Consider the following 17,214-nt stretch of genomic DNA (forward strand, 5'->3'; position numbering starts at 1 on the left):
CAATGGGCTTGACTACAATTTTTGGTTATTATTCTTATGGCTTTTTTCTGGAATTTGAAAACTGTGTTCATACTTTGTGCATTTGTTTCCCAAAAAAGAATGCCATAGCTAAGCACTGAGTGTACATATGAATGGGATGTAGCTAAAAGACACTGTGACAAGTGAATAAACATTTTATGTACAAAGCGACTCCAGTAGTGAGCAAATGTATTTCACAAAACACCTACAAGGCATGCAGAATGGCCTGATTAAAATTAAGAGTCTGCTGGTAAACAGATGCCAGTATGTTCTCGTACTTGCTATCATAGAATCATGTTAAATCATGCTGCATTGACTAGAGCATAAATAAATTTCAATCAAAAGCAAATACTGTGGCATATTGGTAAAGCTAACTTCATGAGAGAAACCCTATGTTAGTAATCCTCTTTAGCATGTTTTATGTACCTGAAAAGTAGTTTGTATTTACAGTGAGCTATAAACAATACATTTAAAATTTATGAATAGTTTCATAGTGATGTACCTACCTTTGTGAGCAAATGCAAGACCTCTTGATGCATTATGACAGCTGTCTGAATGATAACTCTAATTATTTACAATATTGGTGTAGTATACAGTTCTACACTGAATTTAAATACAAAATTTTATTAAATCTTTTCTTAAAACAAAACAATGGAAAATTCAGGATGGAATGTAACACTGTGGCAACTGAGTTACATTCCCTGCCAGGCTTTTGACTACCTTTTGTCATATCATGAAATGAGAAATGTCCTATCCACTATCCTTCCAACCCCTTCCACGGTAGTACTCCCCCCTGATCCCAACCCCTTGCCTCATGGCTCATATCCCTGTAATAGACCTAGGTGCTAGACCTGTCCCCTACATCCTCCCACTATCACCTACTAAAGTCCAGTCACAATCACCCCCCATCCCACAAAAGACAGGACTATCTGTGAAATCAGTCATGTGATCTACAAGCTAATCTGCAACAACTGTGCTGCACTCCACATGGGAATGACAACCAACAAGCTATCTGTCTGCATGTATGGCCACAGACAAACTGTGGCCAAGAAACAACTGGGCCCCCTACTGCTGAGCACACCACCCAAAATCACATTCTTCATTTCAATGACTGCTTCACAGCCTGTGCTATCTGTATCCTTCCCACCAACAACAGCTTTTCTGAGTTGCACAGGTGGGAACTCTCCTTGCAATATATCCTACTTTCACGTAACCTTCCTGGCCTCAGCCTTCATTAGTTGTAGCCTTAACCCACATAGCCCCTTCTCTGTTCCCATCCAGCACCACACAGCTCTCTGTTCCACCAATGCACACCACCTTTTACTTCTCTCCTTTTCTGCTACTCCACCTCTCTGCCCCTCCCTCTGTCTAGCCTGCCGACTGTACCTAACTGCCCTACCTTCTCCCCACCTTGTCCCTACACACTCTCTCAGCAGCACTTTACTGTCCCCCACTCCTACCCTGCTATCCCTCTCCCTCCCCATCGCAGCCTCCACCTTATCCCCACCCAGTTGCCTCTCCCCACAATATTGTGGGTGGCAACTTTCCTTTTCATAATATTGCTACTTTTCTTAAAACCAGGTAGCCTTTACCTTCTGAATATTCGTCTGTGCTTTAAATGATCTATATTTATTCCATCTTTCTCTTCTTTAACAGTACCACTGGTTTAGTCAGAGCATTACATACCACGGTACAATGGTGCACTGAGATCAATAACCTCCTGATATATGAATGGCTTCTGTCTTTCAGGAAATCCATGTTCTGTATTCAGGTTCTTCAGTTTGTCAAGTATCAATGCCAAGTCAGTTGGCCAAATATGTTTTGCAGCATCAATTCTGGAGAGGCAAAAATAGTGATAAATACATCAGGAAATGAAACAGCATGTTCAGTGTCATCATCGGTGAGATCCTCCTGGAATGTGGAATGAGTCAAAAACATACATTATCACAGAAATGCTGTTATGGTGAACTATTTCCACAGCTTACACTGCAAAGAATGATGGCTTTAGACAGGTGTAATCATATTTACAAACATGCTTCCAGTAGTATGCTGGACACTTTAAAACCTGTAAATAAGTATCTTACATTACTAGTAGAAAAGCAACCAGTACTGAATTTCTGAGCTTGTTTATTGCTATATATGCATATTGAATGAATATGTGTGAGATTAAAAATCCAAAAAGTAGAAGTTCAGTCCTTACTTGACTACGAGTTTTCCTGTAATTGCTTCATTCTGTTCTGGCCATGCTTTGTTTGAGTGGAAAATGTGAAGTTGTTTCATGGATTCCTTCTCAAACTGTAGGTCGCCCTGCAACTGGATGGGTCAAGAATTTTTTTCTAAATAAAACCTCCAGAACTGGTCAACACCAGTCAATGATATTCCACTTCATGGCACCAAATACACAAAGAACTGCATGGCCATACCTCTGACCCTTAATGAAAAGATCTTGGCGTTTCCTTCCACACCCACAAATGGAAGACCAGGATTCAGTTTCCAGCCAGAAATACAGTATACTGGCCATAAATTGACATAAATATTGAAAACTTTGCCAGGGTGTGCCTAAAGTGTGCAACACATCATGTGGCATTCCCATAGCTTTTACACTCTAGTCTGGGCCAGTTTGAGAACATTTTTCTACACAATTGACTTATCATTTGGCACTCCTCTCTGCCCCCTCTTCCCTTCCACCCCTTTCCTTCACAGACATTCACTCATTTTAATTTCTGTTACTACCTGCCATATACTTCACTCACCTTGGTGCCACAAGCAGCAGCTTGTGTTGCTTGTGGTTAAAACCAGCTCCGATTATGGCCAGATCCTGGTGATCTTGAAAGGGACTGCACCTTGATTTTGCAAGACCATTTCTCAAGCATAGATTATTACATTTGATCATCCTCTCTTGCATGCCGCAAAATCACTAAAATCAACCCTGAAGACCATGACCCAGCCAGATCTGGAGGACAGCTATAGTTGGATCCATGAATGAAGGTGGTTCACGAATTTCAAGGCATAGATGGCGATTGCATTGTTGGCGATCCCAAGTGACAGTTGAGGTATGGACATGCGCATGCTTTCTGTTTGAAGAAAGCATGTATCCTGCAAATTATGTCTCTCTCTTGGTTATGCAGAATTTATCACTTAGCACCACCATCGGCAATGACAACTCACAACAAATGGAGTAGAAATTCACTAAACAACTTTCTATGATACTGTTTAATGCTCACATTAGCTATGACATTTACAGCAGAGTTCTCCGAACACTTCTGAATGCTCATTAGCTATTGGAGGATGTGTGACATAGATTTATAGAACAAGCCTAAACTCATATGTTATCATTCATGACTCCAACTAAAGCAGTTCACTGGAACACTTTCACTATTGCCACACCTCTTCCCTCTTCTAGAGCAACTCAAAAAAATTTGTGTTCCTCGCTGTGATGCATGTTATATGTACACTCATTACTGGGAGACGGTGGGTAGATATTGTTTATTGGTCAAACCCTGAAGATGAAGCTGCCACTGATCATGAATGTTATCTAGCCACTGCTGGGACCATCATGTATCATTCAGCTAGCATGCATGAGAGGTATCATGTTCACAGACCCCCTCACCAGCACAGCAGGACTAAGGAGATGTGCTATAAACAGTAGATCTCACATTTCCATACACAGTTTTAACAGTAACAAACGATATAGATTATATGGATGAGCTGCACAGGGCAATGACAAAAAGCCATTTTCATGAAATAGCTAATTTTTCTAGTGTTTATTGTGTTGAATGAATATGATAACAAAAAGGCATATCATCCATTTCTTACATTTACTGCACAATATAAAAATATTTTTATCAATTTTAATTATGTATACTTCAATTAAATTTTACAGACAGTGAGTCTGTGTTTGATATAGAAAGCTGTTCCTTAATGTTTTGTCTCCAACATCTTTGGAGATAAAACTGTGGCAGTGAAGATGCCATTTTCTCTCTCAAGATGTGAAGTTGAAATTTAGTTGAAATTTGTTGCATTGTTTAGTACATACAGTGGCAAGTTCTGTGCCTTTTTGTCTCTTTGCACAAGAGCCTCATAAATATGGAAAAAAATTCTATTTTTGTCATACTTCTAAGTATTAAGTTGGGATCCATAAAGCAGCCTGTGAAAGTCTAACACGAAGTTGGAGAACATTTCAGGTTACTCTGTGTGAGTTTCCTTAGCTACTGGACGTGAAATCAAAAGAACATGAATTTGTTGGATCTGATGTTTGAAAATGATCGTTGATTTCAACTTTGAATCAAAACTTACTGTAATTGAGTGGAAGACTTTGATATAATAAAGGAGGTTGCCACTAAGTTATCAAACAACACAAATTACCTGCATTGTGTTTCTGTTGTGGCCTATATGTTGGAAAAGTTAAGGAAGCTAGACTCCTCAATGGGCCTCAATATTCGCATTTTGAACAATTACCTTCAACTTTTTCCCTAAAATGTGGATGATATTGCAAAGAACATGGTGAACATTTTTCACCGAGACATCAAAGTCCTGGAAAGACAGTATAAGGGCTGCTGAAATAAGTTATGTTGAGAAACTTCTGTTGGTCACTACACAACGACATGCAGCAGCTGTTTATTGGAGAAATGACAATAGCAGATGCTCTAACCCTTTTGTGGTTGAAAGGTCATATATGTCTCATTAACTTTGACTATTGACTTGAGTGTCAAGACATATATTACCCACCTCTGGATGGTTCTCCTGTCTAGAGATGACTGTACCAAATGTGAGAAAAATTGGGGACAGAGAAGTCTAATATCAGAGAAGTCTGTGACTACTCAAGTTGACTAGCAGGCCCATAAGGCTGCTGCAACCTCACTGTATCAAGTTCTGTATCAATTTTTATCCTTTCTCACTTTCCAAAGATGTCTGAAGTAAGTAATTCTTCTTCTTCTTAAGTTATTAATCATTTTAGTACAAATACACTGGCAAGTGTACTCAAAACTGTGTTACTTTGTATGTGAAATGAAATTAGTAGGACACATGTGTCCCAGAACACTTTATTTATATAATTATTTGTAGATTTGAAATGTAAGTGGATCCTTTTCTATTCCTCTTTGTTAATTTGGACTGAAAATAATACAGTTATAGCTTACTGTTAATGAGCTGTCATTATTTTCCAGATAGTAAAAGACAAATAGATATTGGATCATCTTTTCTCATAGATGCCCTTGAAGACAGAGAAGTTGAAGCTGATAATCTAGAACGGACAATACTTTCACAACAAAATCATCTGGAAGCTGTACGCCACCTGTCTGGTCAGACAATCCAACACTAGATGGCAGTTCAGATGTTCACATGTAACACTGATAGCAGACTTAAATTTTTGATGAAGAGAACTCTGATGAAAGGGCTGAACATAACTCATCTGTTATAAACACCAAAGAGGTAGTAGGTTGAAATGAAAGTGATTATGATAATGATTGGGGTGATGATACAACATGCAGACACTTTGATGCTCTGTAAGTACTTAAAAAGCCTAAGGTAGATTTCACTAATAAGACAATGAATGTGTTTATTTTGAAAAACTTTTTCAGAAACATTGTGGAGCATGTATGTTTGCAAACAAATTTATATGCCGCTCATAAGAATTATGTCAGATGGAAAGAAGAACCATTCCTGCACTGAAGGTGTTCAGAAGCATGCTCATGGTAACTGGTATCCTTCGTCTATTGGCAGCTGACTATTACTGGACTTCAGACTGAATGCTGAAGATTTTAATATCAAATATCATGATACTGTCAAAATACAAGAAAATCATACAGAACCAGCATTGCAATGACAATAGTATTATTCTTGACAAAAGAACTAATTAAATGTATGACAAACTTTATTGCAGCACTGAACAAAATCTGTTTGATAGCATGTGGGCCATCTTGCAGTTGACAAATCAATGGTGGCATTCAGGCAATGCACATCCCTCAAACAATATATGCTCAAGAAGCCTATAAAAAGGGCTATAAAATCTGGCATCTCACTGTTCCAATAGTGTTTTATTTCAAATGTACACCCCTATATTCAGCACCTTAATACAAGATTTCAAGAATTACCAGGTGTGTGAGTTATTAGTGCTGGAGCTGTGGCAACCACTTTTTGACACAGTGAGATTCATTGTTTCTTTTTTTTTACAACTTTCAAGATGATGGAAGGACTGAGGAACAATGGCCTTTATAGCTTTGGAACTTTAAGAGGAAACAGGAGAGGATCATCAGAATATTACCACAAAAAATAGTGTTATCAAATGTAGAGAGTTTCATTTCTCTTTATGGTATGTTGTGGTTGCTGTGAAAAGACAGGACAACAAAACAATTTGTCTGCTTTCTACTTACAATCAAAAACATGTCAAATTTATTACCAGAAAAATGAAAGATGGCTCTAAGACAACTGTGTCTTGTCTGGAAATAGTATGCCATTATAGAGACATGTTTGATCAACTATGGGAAAAATACTTGAGAGGCAGACAATATGTAAAATAGTTGTACACACTACTTTGTTTTGTTGTTGATTTGGCTGTTATTAACTCACATGTATTGTATCAGAATGGAAAATGACAGATCAGTTGATCTTTTGTCTCAAATTAGGAAGACAACTAATTGGTGGGTATTCACTCAGAGAAATTGAGGGTTCAAATTTGCAAGCTTTTGGAGCCAGTGGCCCTTTCTTTTGGCAGAAGGGTTAAACAGGAAGGAATAGATGTGAAGGAAAAGGACAAGTGAGATTTAGGCCATGGGGAGAGTTCAGAAAGGTCGTCCAGAACCCCAGGTCAGGGGAGACTTACCAGATGGAATGAGAAGGAAAGGCTCTTTCCTTCTTATCCTGTCCAGTAAGTCTCCCCTGACCTGAGATTCTGGGTGACTTTTCTGAACTTTCCCCATGTCCTAAATGTGTTGGTGTACACCTTCTCCAGCACACTGTTTGGCACTAGGAAACATTATGTAGTAGAGCTGAACTAGGCATGCCTATGACAAGTGAAGACCAAGACACAGCACCAGGCTACACGCTGTTAATGCCCCCCGGGCAGTGTGCATATAGGTCGCTGCTGCTGACTGAGCTGACTGAGTCTCTAATTATCAGTACCTCAGTATGTTGCACCAGGACTCAGTTCACATTGCACCTCAGTGTGTCGCGCTGTGCTCTAGTCTTCCACAGTGATAGTTGTCACTTCACACCTTAGCTAGCTCTAAGGGAACATTAGTCATTGCATATAGTTGTGATATGGACATGGACAAGATTCAGGAATTAGTACAGTACTTCAGACTGGACATAACTGAATTAAGCACTCAATTGGTTCCTGTAACAAAGAGTGTTTTAACTATGCATGCATTTTGTGTAGTACTAAGAGGAAACTGGCTACCCACCACTCTCTCCTCATCCAGCCAGAAACCACAAAACATTACAAGAGGGCATAGCCACAAGTGGTGACAAGTCTGATGAACAAGTTTCGTTTGCTTTTCATGTGTTCTAGGTTACTGCAAGGGTCTGTTGTTGATTCTATTCGCTCATTTGCTCTTGTTGTTACTTGTTATAGGAGGAGAGCATGTTATAGGAGAAGAGCTGCAGACCTAATCTATTTCTCTTTTCAGAGGGTTTGCACATTGCTTTTCTATTTGTCTTTTCATATTTTGCTATATTTGTTAGTGTTGGAATGGCTACCCTGCCCCCTCCTTACCCTGCCCCTGTGCCTCAGCTGCAGACTGCTCCTGTTCTGGAACTAAATCAGATTTTTCAGTTTTACAATCAGCAAATCGCCACATTGCTGTCTACTGTACAGCAACAACTTGGCGCACAAGTTGCATCATCTACCCAACCGACGAACCAACCCAACCAACAAGTGCCACCAAAGAGCAATGCACTGTTTCAGCACTTCAATGAAAAAGAAGAGAATGGCTCAAACATCTAGCCAGTTCCAGGCCCACTGTCAATTCCATCGACTTGAGGGTCTGTGAAATCTCATTATTTTCTGTCTGTCATGAGAATGCCTGTGTTTCACTTAATTAAAAAACTCTTCCATATGTCGTTTCCCAATGCACTCTCCTATGATGAAGTAGTAAGTGCATTAAGACAGTATTATGAACAGCAGATTGAGGTCATGGCAGCCAGATTTCAGTTCTTTTGCCTTAAGAAAAGGCCAGAACAGATGTACCATCAATGATACACTAACTTACAGGGCCTCACTAGGAAGTGTAAATTCAAGTGTGGTTGTGGCACCTCTTATAGTGGCATGATGATGTGTGATGTGATCACATACAATGTTTCTGATAGCAGAATTAGAGAACAGATTCTCAAGAACCGTGAACATGGGCTACTTTGGCCCTAGAGTCATTCTTGACCCAAAAGGAAAATAAAATGAAACATGTTCTGTTGAGCAATTGGTGGCAGTATCTGAAATAGTTTTGGTTGGTCCCGCTACGTGGTAGCATCAATCAAGCTGCCTGATAGTTCAAGTGATTGTGCAGTTTGCCACTAGGATGCAGCACCACAAGTTGTATGTTGTGTAAATATGTGGAATTTTAATCTTAAAAACTTCTTCCTGCAGAAGACACATTTCTTCAGGAACTTCTAACGTAAGTATGTTTTTCAGAACTCTTTTTAGTTGTTTATGTCATGCTGTAGTTAGAACTCTGTGAAACACAATGTGTTTTCCCATTTTCATATATCTTTAAATGAGTTCTGGTAACCTGTAAAGTACGTTTTCTCTCTCTCTCTCTCTCTCTCTCTCTCTCTCTCTCTCTCTCTCTCTCTCTCTCTCTCTCTCTCTCTTTTTTTTTTTTTTTTTTTTTTTTTTTTTTTTTTTTTTTTTTTTGCCCAAAGTAGGCTGTACTTTTATAAATCCATTATTTTTAGTGTTAAATTTCTACAAATAGCTTGCAAAATGGGCACCAGTAGTGAATATACTTATATTGCATGTGTTTGGTTTCAGCTTGTTCAAGATGCCGTACAACTACACACATCTTCCTGGGAGCTGAAAATATGCTGACTACAGAATAAACATCTTTAAACTTGTTTAGAAACCATCAGATCTGGTGAAATGATACAAAGGCAGGCTGCTAACATTTCTGAATACCCCAAAGCACTATTAAAACAAATTGAAGAATGCATTTTCATGTTCCCCAGGCCACCCTACAGTATTTCTTCAAGAAGAAGAACTAGCTTTTGCTAGTCATATCAACAAAATGTGTGAATATGGTTTCCACCAGATGAACTTGAGTTGAGGTACATTGTAAAATCCTACCTAACTAGACAAGGAAAGACTGTACGATGTTTTTGTAACAATGTTCCATGTCGTGACTGGGTTAAGTCATTCTTAAAGAGACACCCTCACCTGACAGTCAAGTTTTTGTCTAATGTCAAATGAAACTGAGGTCAGATTGACGAAAAAAATAATAACAGAGTTCACTGAGAATCTGAAAGAGGCAGTCAAAGATGTATTGCCAGATAAAATTTATAACTATGATGAAACTTGTAAGTCAGATGACCCTGGAAAGAAAGAAGTGATTTGTAGGGAAGGCTGCAAGTACCCACAATGGATAATGAATTCCATCAAATCTAATGTCGTAAGTGTCATGTTCTGTGGGGGAAAAAAAGGAAGAAGGAAAGAAAGACGGCAAAAATGCAGCCATCAGTGACAATGTGTGAATGTTCTTAAACTTTGTGAAGAGAACAACATCCAATTTGTCTGTCTGCCTCCAAACTCCTCACATTTAACACAGCCACTTGATTTAGCTTGCCTTAGGCCTCTCAAAATGAAATGGAGACAAGTTCTTACAGAGTGGAAGCAATCAGACAGTGGCAAAGCTACATCCACACTATCAAAGGACATTTTCCCAAGATTGTGAAAAAGGCCTTAAACAGAATAGAGTCGAATGTACAGGATAATCTTTTGGCTGCATTCAAAATGCTGGAATCTAGCCGATCAGCAGAGAAGAGATTGTCAAGTGATTGCCATCATACAATGCTTCTGTTAACCTTGATTCAATAGACAAACATTTATCAAACACCTTAAGGAAAACAGACAAGAAGTTGTTCAGTCGTGAACAACAAAATGTCGAAAATTGGAAGTCCCTGCAGGAAAAAGTATATCTTTAATTGAAATCCTTCAGTACCAACAAAAACAGCAGAATGAAATAGACAAAAAAAGAAAGGAAAGGAAGCTTTGAACAATAAGAAAAAATTGAAAAGGAAGGGAAGAAACTAGAAAAAAAATTAAATGGAAACAAAAAGAAAAGAAGGGGTAAAATAAAGGCAAGCCTTTCATCAACAGATGATGATGACAATTTCAGTATAGTGTCCTCATGTCACAGTGACCTGATTTTTTCCAGCAGTGATGAAGACTCTTTTACTGGCAATGAACCAGATAAACCAATTAACTTAGACGATTCAAGACCCAGTACAAGATTCCCAGCTACAAATATTGAAGACACAAAAGGAAGCAATGAAGACATGAAGGAACTTGTAGAAAAGGACAAATTTGTTGTTGTTTATTGAAATGGACTCCGATTCCCAGGGTTGGTGCTCTCTGTGGCAGAGCCGGAAGAGACAGTGGACTGTATGGCACTGACCAAGAAATTTTGAAAGTGGCCCCAAGAAAAGAATATGTTATTTTACCAGTGGTGTGACACTGTAAAAGTTATTCAGCCACCAAAGCTCATAAAAAGAGACTTTATGGTTGATTTCATTTAAACACAAAAATTCCTTTTTTGAAAGAACTTTTATTTTTTTTTTTTTTTTACACACATTGACATACCTATGTATTTTTAACCTATGTATAATCGTTAAATAATTGTTTTTAAATACCCAGGTCTTTCTTTGTCACTTGCCTTTATACAAGGGCTGCTATATATATTTCTGGCCTAGGCAGCACTAAGTGTTGCCAGGTGCAATCTGACATTTCCATTGGCAAGTTTGACATTTTTTAGCATAAATATACTCAGAACTTTTTGACTTACGACAATTTTTTTTCTTTTACAGGGACTTGAAGAAATCAGTTTGGCACAAAAATGGAATTAACTCGTGAACATTTTCGTGCGATCATTTTTCACAACTTTCGACGTGGATTATCACGACAAGAGTGCATCGATGAACTTAAATCTTTGTATGGCGACGAAGCACCATCCTATAGCACTGTGAAAAACTGGTACAACGAATTCAATCGTGGCCGACGCTCGATCAAAGACGAATTCCGTGAAGGTCGTCCAAAAACAGCCGTTGTGCCAGAAAACATCGATGCCGTACGTGAACTGATAATGCAAGACCGTCATGTTACATACCGTGAGATAGAGGCATGCCTAGGCATTTCTCCCACCAGCATACATTCGATATTGCATGAACACCTGGCCGTAAAAAAGGTTTGTTCTCGTTGGATCCCGCACAATTTGACAATCGCTCAAAAGAAAGCTCGTGTGGATTGGTGTAAAGAAATGCTGAAAAAATACGATCGCGGTACTTCAAAAGACGTTTATAAGATCGTCACAGGTGACGAATCATGGATCTATGCATATGAGCCCGAAACAAAACAGCAATCGACCGTGTGGGTCTTCCAAGACGAGCCAAATCCAACGAAAGTTGTTCGTGGAAGAAGCACTTCGAATCAAATGGTCACCTGTTTCTTCGGCAAAACTGGTCGTGTGGCGACTGTTCCACTTCAGCAACGTAGGACGGTCAATTTTGAGTGGTACACCACCATTTGTTTGCCTGAAGTCTTCGGAGAAATTCGAAAAATGAACAAGAGAAGACGAATCATTGTGCACCATGACAATGCGAGCTGTCACACATCGGCTCAAACCAGCGCCTTTTTGACCGGCCAAAACGTCGAAGTGATGGGTCATCCGCCATACAGCCCTGACTTGGCACCCAATGACTTCTTTTTATTCCCACAAATCAAGAAAAAAATGCGTGGTCAACGATTTTCTTCGCCAGAAGATGCTGTTGCAGCATTCAAAAACCATGTTTTGGAGGTGTCTCAATCGGAGTGGAAAAAGTGCTTCGAAAATTGGTTTGAGCGCAAGCAAAAGTGTATAAATTTTGATGGAGAATATTTTGAAAAACAATAAACCATTTTCGTTGATAAATATTTGTATTTTCATTATTAGGCCAGAAATATATATAGCAGCCCTCGTACCACACTTTTTCTATTGAAAAACTACCTTGGCCCAAAATTATAAAATAAAAAAAATAGATAAAAATTAGTGAGAAAGGTGTGCAGCATCTAAAATATGTTATAGTGGTATAAAAAGGTTATCAGAACTTAAAATAAGTAAAAAATGATTTGTTTGAAGGGTAAATTGTATGAAATTGTTCAAAAGTGGGCCAAAGTAGCCTGTGTTTACAGGGAGTGTAAATTTAAGTGCAGTTGTGGCATCTTTTATAGTGACATGATGATCCATGGTGTGTTTCTGATAGCAGAATTAGAGAACAGATCCTCAAGTACTCAGATCCTTCACTCCGTCAAGTGTTGCAAATATTAGAACAATTCAATTCCGGTGCCATAGTCGCCGATAAATTTGACCAGGTCCCGATTTGTTGGGTCGAGTCGCATCTTGCTCTCGACCACCCCAATCAGCTGCCAAAATGAGCATGCACACAGACATGCAGACAGCCAAGTAAACAAGTTTAAGTCTATATAGTGAAGTCTTGCCCTCTCTGTTTTGCTCCCCGTAAGTGGGAACATTGCCCATCGCAAAACGCGACATGTTACTCCCTTCAAAAGTAAGGCCATGTCCAGTCAGTTTGCTTGCAATGGCAAAAGCACATAATCCTGCCCACTCTCGCAACAACAGGTCTCATGCACATTTTGTGAATACGACATTTTTAAAACCGACTACAGGTTCTGGCAGAAATTCAAGTAAGGTTGTGCCACTATCTTGCCCTAGTGCAGTGCGACCCCGTTCCCACAAACTATTTGTAACACAACAAATTGCTGGCCTCTATGTTGAATTTCAATTGGATGAAGGTAATTCTGTAACTCTGCCTAATTGTGCCATGTATGAACAGTTAGGCTCGAGGCACCTGGCAAAATCTGGCACACACCTCACTGCAAACAACAAACAGGAAATCTCAGTTCTGGGACAGTGTAGTTTGCATGTCACTTACAAATCTCACACTAGGGCACTGAAGTTTACTGCATTGGGGAGACAGTGAAAATATTTTTGGCTTAGATTCATTCAACTAATAAATTTAACAGTTACTTTTCACATACATCATACACCTGATTACTAAATATTACAGCTCTCAGACAGACAGGCAGACAGTAATACATGACATTCTAACTCAAATATTTATTCAAGAACTCTATTCTTCTCTCCCATAACACCTGAGGAATTATTTATGATAACAAAAAGATTACCCAATAAATATTTAGCAGTTATTGATGAAATGCCAGATATTATCATCAATGCAAGTGCAGTATTTGTGACAGAACCATTAATAGTTATTTTCAATTCATCATTCATATTCTTGGAAAATCTGAAAATGGCAAAAGTAACACCACTGTACAAGAAAGGAGACAAATATGATGCTGCAAAATTTAGGCCTGTATCAGTACTGTCAGGCTTTGGCAAGATTCTTGAAAAACTGTTTCATAGCAGACTAACAGCCTTCCTAAATAAAGAAATGATAATATGAATTCACAACAAGGATTCAGAACTGGCAGATCAATCAGTCAGCTATTTTTACCTTCCTAGATAAAATTCTAATTGCAGTATACAATAAGCAGTATATTTCTGGCATATTCCTTGATCTTAGTAGAGCTTTTGATGTAACTGATCATGATGTCATGTTGCAGAAGCTAAGAATTTATGTAATATGATGCCTACCAGATAGGCAGATCCAGTCTTACCTGCATGATTGTCAACAGATCACTCAAATAAAATACAAAGATATAAAAATGTACAAAATTCTAATTTTTATAGTGATGCACAAAAATATCAGGTACGGAGTTTCTCAAGCATCAGTCTTTGGGCCCATCACCTATGAGAAAAATTAACTGAAGGAACAGCAGTAATGTTTGCAGACAACAAATACTCTAATTAAGTCATGTGGTGAAGACAGCCTACAAAAAACAGCTGCAGATGTAATCCAAGGGTTAACACAGTGGTTCAACATAAACAAGCTAATAATAAATTATGAAAAAAAAATCAATTTTCACACTTCACAGAAACTGACTGGCAACAGCATATGTAAAAAAAAAAAAAATTGGTTTGCTTATCCAGGATAACCTTAACTTGGAGACACACATGAAGATTATAATTAAAAAGATAAATGCAATTACATATTATGTAAGAATCAACTAACAGAATACAAGTCATATATCAGTGGTCACAATGTATTACAGCAGTATCTATTCATTACTGATCTATGGAATTATCTTTTTTTGCAGGGGGGGGGGGGGGGGGAGGGGACTCTGTATGTAGCAGAAAAACATTTAAATTAAAAAAGAAAGATTCTTGCAATAACATCACATGCAAAATACAGAGACTCATATAGACCAATGTTTAAGAGTCTCAGTACACTTCCCCTTCCTTGTTCATATACCTACAAAGTACTAATCTTCTTAAAAGTAAGCATATTTACAGAATAAAATACCTTCAAGCATAGTTATGATTTGCACTCTTTTGATACTAAACAGAAGCATTACCTGAAGGTCAGTTCAGTAGGTACAAACATTTGTAGGGGAGGAGTGTATCATACTAGCATTATGATATATAACTACATGCCATCATTTCTGAAATAAATACAAAATTTACCTAAATTTAAAGTGAAACTAAAGGAGTACCCACTTGGCCACAGCTTCTATTTTGGAGCACCAAGTATATCAAACCTGACTTATCCCATATCATTTGTATAGACTATGTACTTAACCATGATTTACAGGATTAATAAAGAAATAAAAACACAAATACAGATAAATTCACTTGTTCTGCAACAAAGTAAAAATATCACTTACAAAGACAAGAAAAATCATCAGTAATTTAAGAAAACTTTCACTGGAAGGAATCTGTAACTTACAATCATCTGAAATTTTACCTGAAACCGGCTACTCCATCATCAATAAGTTTATTAAGAAAAGCCACAATCATCTGTCTAACATATGGTTGTCGATGGTCCAAATCATGCATTCCACTGAGGCGACACATTCGAATCTGTTGGATGGAAATTTAGGACTTAGTATTATTTTGTTTGTGTCTTGTTGCAATTTCAGTTCCACATGAAGTGATAGCTGACAGAAAAATAAAATAAATATCCTGAAGGACAATAACAGAAGAAAGTCTGTTCAAAAAACAAATACCCTCATGAATGATCTGAGAGATATTTAAAAATTCTGTTAACACGTATGGGAAAAATTACACAATACTCTTAGGCAGTAGCTGCATTTGTCACAATACTGAATTCATCTAAGTAATATCAGTTTAATGTCTGCCCCTGGTAGCTGAGTGGTCAGTGTGACGGAATGGCATCCCTAATGGCCCGGGTTTGATTCCCGGCTGGGTCAGAGATTTTCTCCACTCAGGGACTGAGTGTTGTGTTGTCCTTTTCATCATCATCTCATCCCCATCAACATGCAAGTTGCCAAAGTGGCATCAACTCGAAAGACTTCCACCAGGTGAACGGTCGACCCGACGGGAGGCCCTCACCACATGGCATTTACATTTTATGTATCAGCTTAATATTGTTAATGTATGAGGAAAGCACCAAAAATTTTAGGAGTGCATGGTTCTAAAAACAAATGAAATTTATTTACATTTGATAACTACTTTCTAATGTTTTACTTGCTGATTGCCATGTAGAGTGTTTGATTTGCTCTAATAGTTTCTCAATTATCAACAATTAAAGCTTTTGTGTGTAGCAAAAAATGAATTTCAGTAGAGGACATTTCTAGGCCATGATTTTCTTATGCTTTTAAATGCTCGTTGACCCATAAACAATGTGAAGATCAGCCTATAAATGCATTTGGTGGAGAATCCTCATCTAAAGCAGCCATTTATAAGATTGGTTTTTTGATTAATAATGAATTTCTTGAAGGACACCCTAGAACTGCTGCTACTGATGAAAATATTGTTGATTTTTGAGCAACACTAAAAGAATACCAATGTACATCTAATTAATTTATGTGGGAAACATTGGGCATTCGTATAAGCCAAATCCAAAATATTTTACATCTACAGTTATTTATGAGGAAACTTTATTGTTCATGGATTCCACTGATGGGCACAGAAAAACTGAAAAAATTGCAGGGGGACACTTGACGTTTGTTTTGGAATATCATTATGAATTATGAATTTTGGATTCATTGTTATGATCCTGAAAAGAAAAGTCAGTCAGCTCAGTGAGTCTTTTGAACAGAACTACAATGAATTTGCAGTGCTGGTAAGAAGATGGTAGTTCCTTTTTTATGTAAAATGGACTGCATTGTTACTGCGGCATTACACAACAGATGTACCATTCAGTTGACTGGTATATAGAGATCTGTTTATCACAAATGATTGAAAAAGTTCCTGAAAAAATACCTTTCCATCACAGTTACGCATCTTCACTTACAGCAAAACTATCAACTGAGTATCTGAATACCCTAAAGATCAGCACTATGGACCCTCCATTATATTGCCCTGACCTAGCAACTCATGATTTCTTTTTGTTTCTAAAAATTAAAGATTAGACACATGGAAGCACTATTTCATCTAATGAAGCAGAGAAACATTGTAAAATACCTGGTTTCTGAAGTGCATCAAGAAGGATTACATCATTACTTTAAGGACTGGTTTCATCAAAAGCAAACACGTACTGATATTAAAGGAAAATATTTTGAAAAAACAATTAAATAAAGTTAATTTTTAACTAATCCTTGTCTAAGTTTCTAAAAATTTCTGGTATCATTCTCATAAATATTATGGCGGTGTGATAAACCTTTTAAATTTTTATTGCCCCTGCTTGTTTGGTAAGCTTGAATTTTCTAAGGATCATACAAAGAATTTCAACAACGTACAGTGTACAGTTCATTGATTAGAGCCATCTTAATTGATCAGTGTGTCAACTGTGACTGAAGACAGAGAAAATTGAGTTTTATGCTATTATTAAACATTTTTATTTGAAGGATTTGACTGCCACATATATCAAACCAGAACTGGATGAAATTGACTTGGGCTCTGCAGCGTCAGTGGA

The 17,214-nt window shown here is 37.8% G+C and overlaps 1 protein-coding gene across 2 annotated transcripts in view; it reads right to left on the reverse strand.

Annotated features, from left to right (window-relative positions):
- Positions 1–17,214, reverse strand: part of LOC126354687 (trehalase-like) — a 256,451-nt gene that overhangs the window by 45,293 nt on the left and 193,944 nt on the right. For both annotated transcript variants that reach the window (XM_050004495.1, XM_050004503.1), the window contains exons 7-8: positions 15,082–15,197; positions 1,705–1,853 (exon numbers count right to left, since the gene is read on the reverse strand). In XM_050004495.1, the coding sequence (XP_049860452.1) occupies positions 1,705–1,853; positions 15,082–15,197 (265 nt within the window). The remainder of the gene's footprint in view (positions 1–1,704; positions 1,854–15,081; positions 15,198–17,214) is intronic.

This window comes from Schistocerca gregaria, chromosome 1, assembly GCF_023897955.1.
Source record: "Schistocerca gregaria isolate iqSchGreg1 chromosome 1, iqSchGreg1.2, whole genome shotgun sequence".
Classification (NCBI taxonomy): Eukaryota; Metazoa; Arthropoda; class Insecta; order Orthoptera; family Acrididae; genus Schistocerca; species Schistocerca gregaria.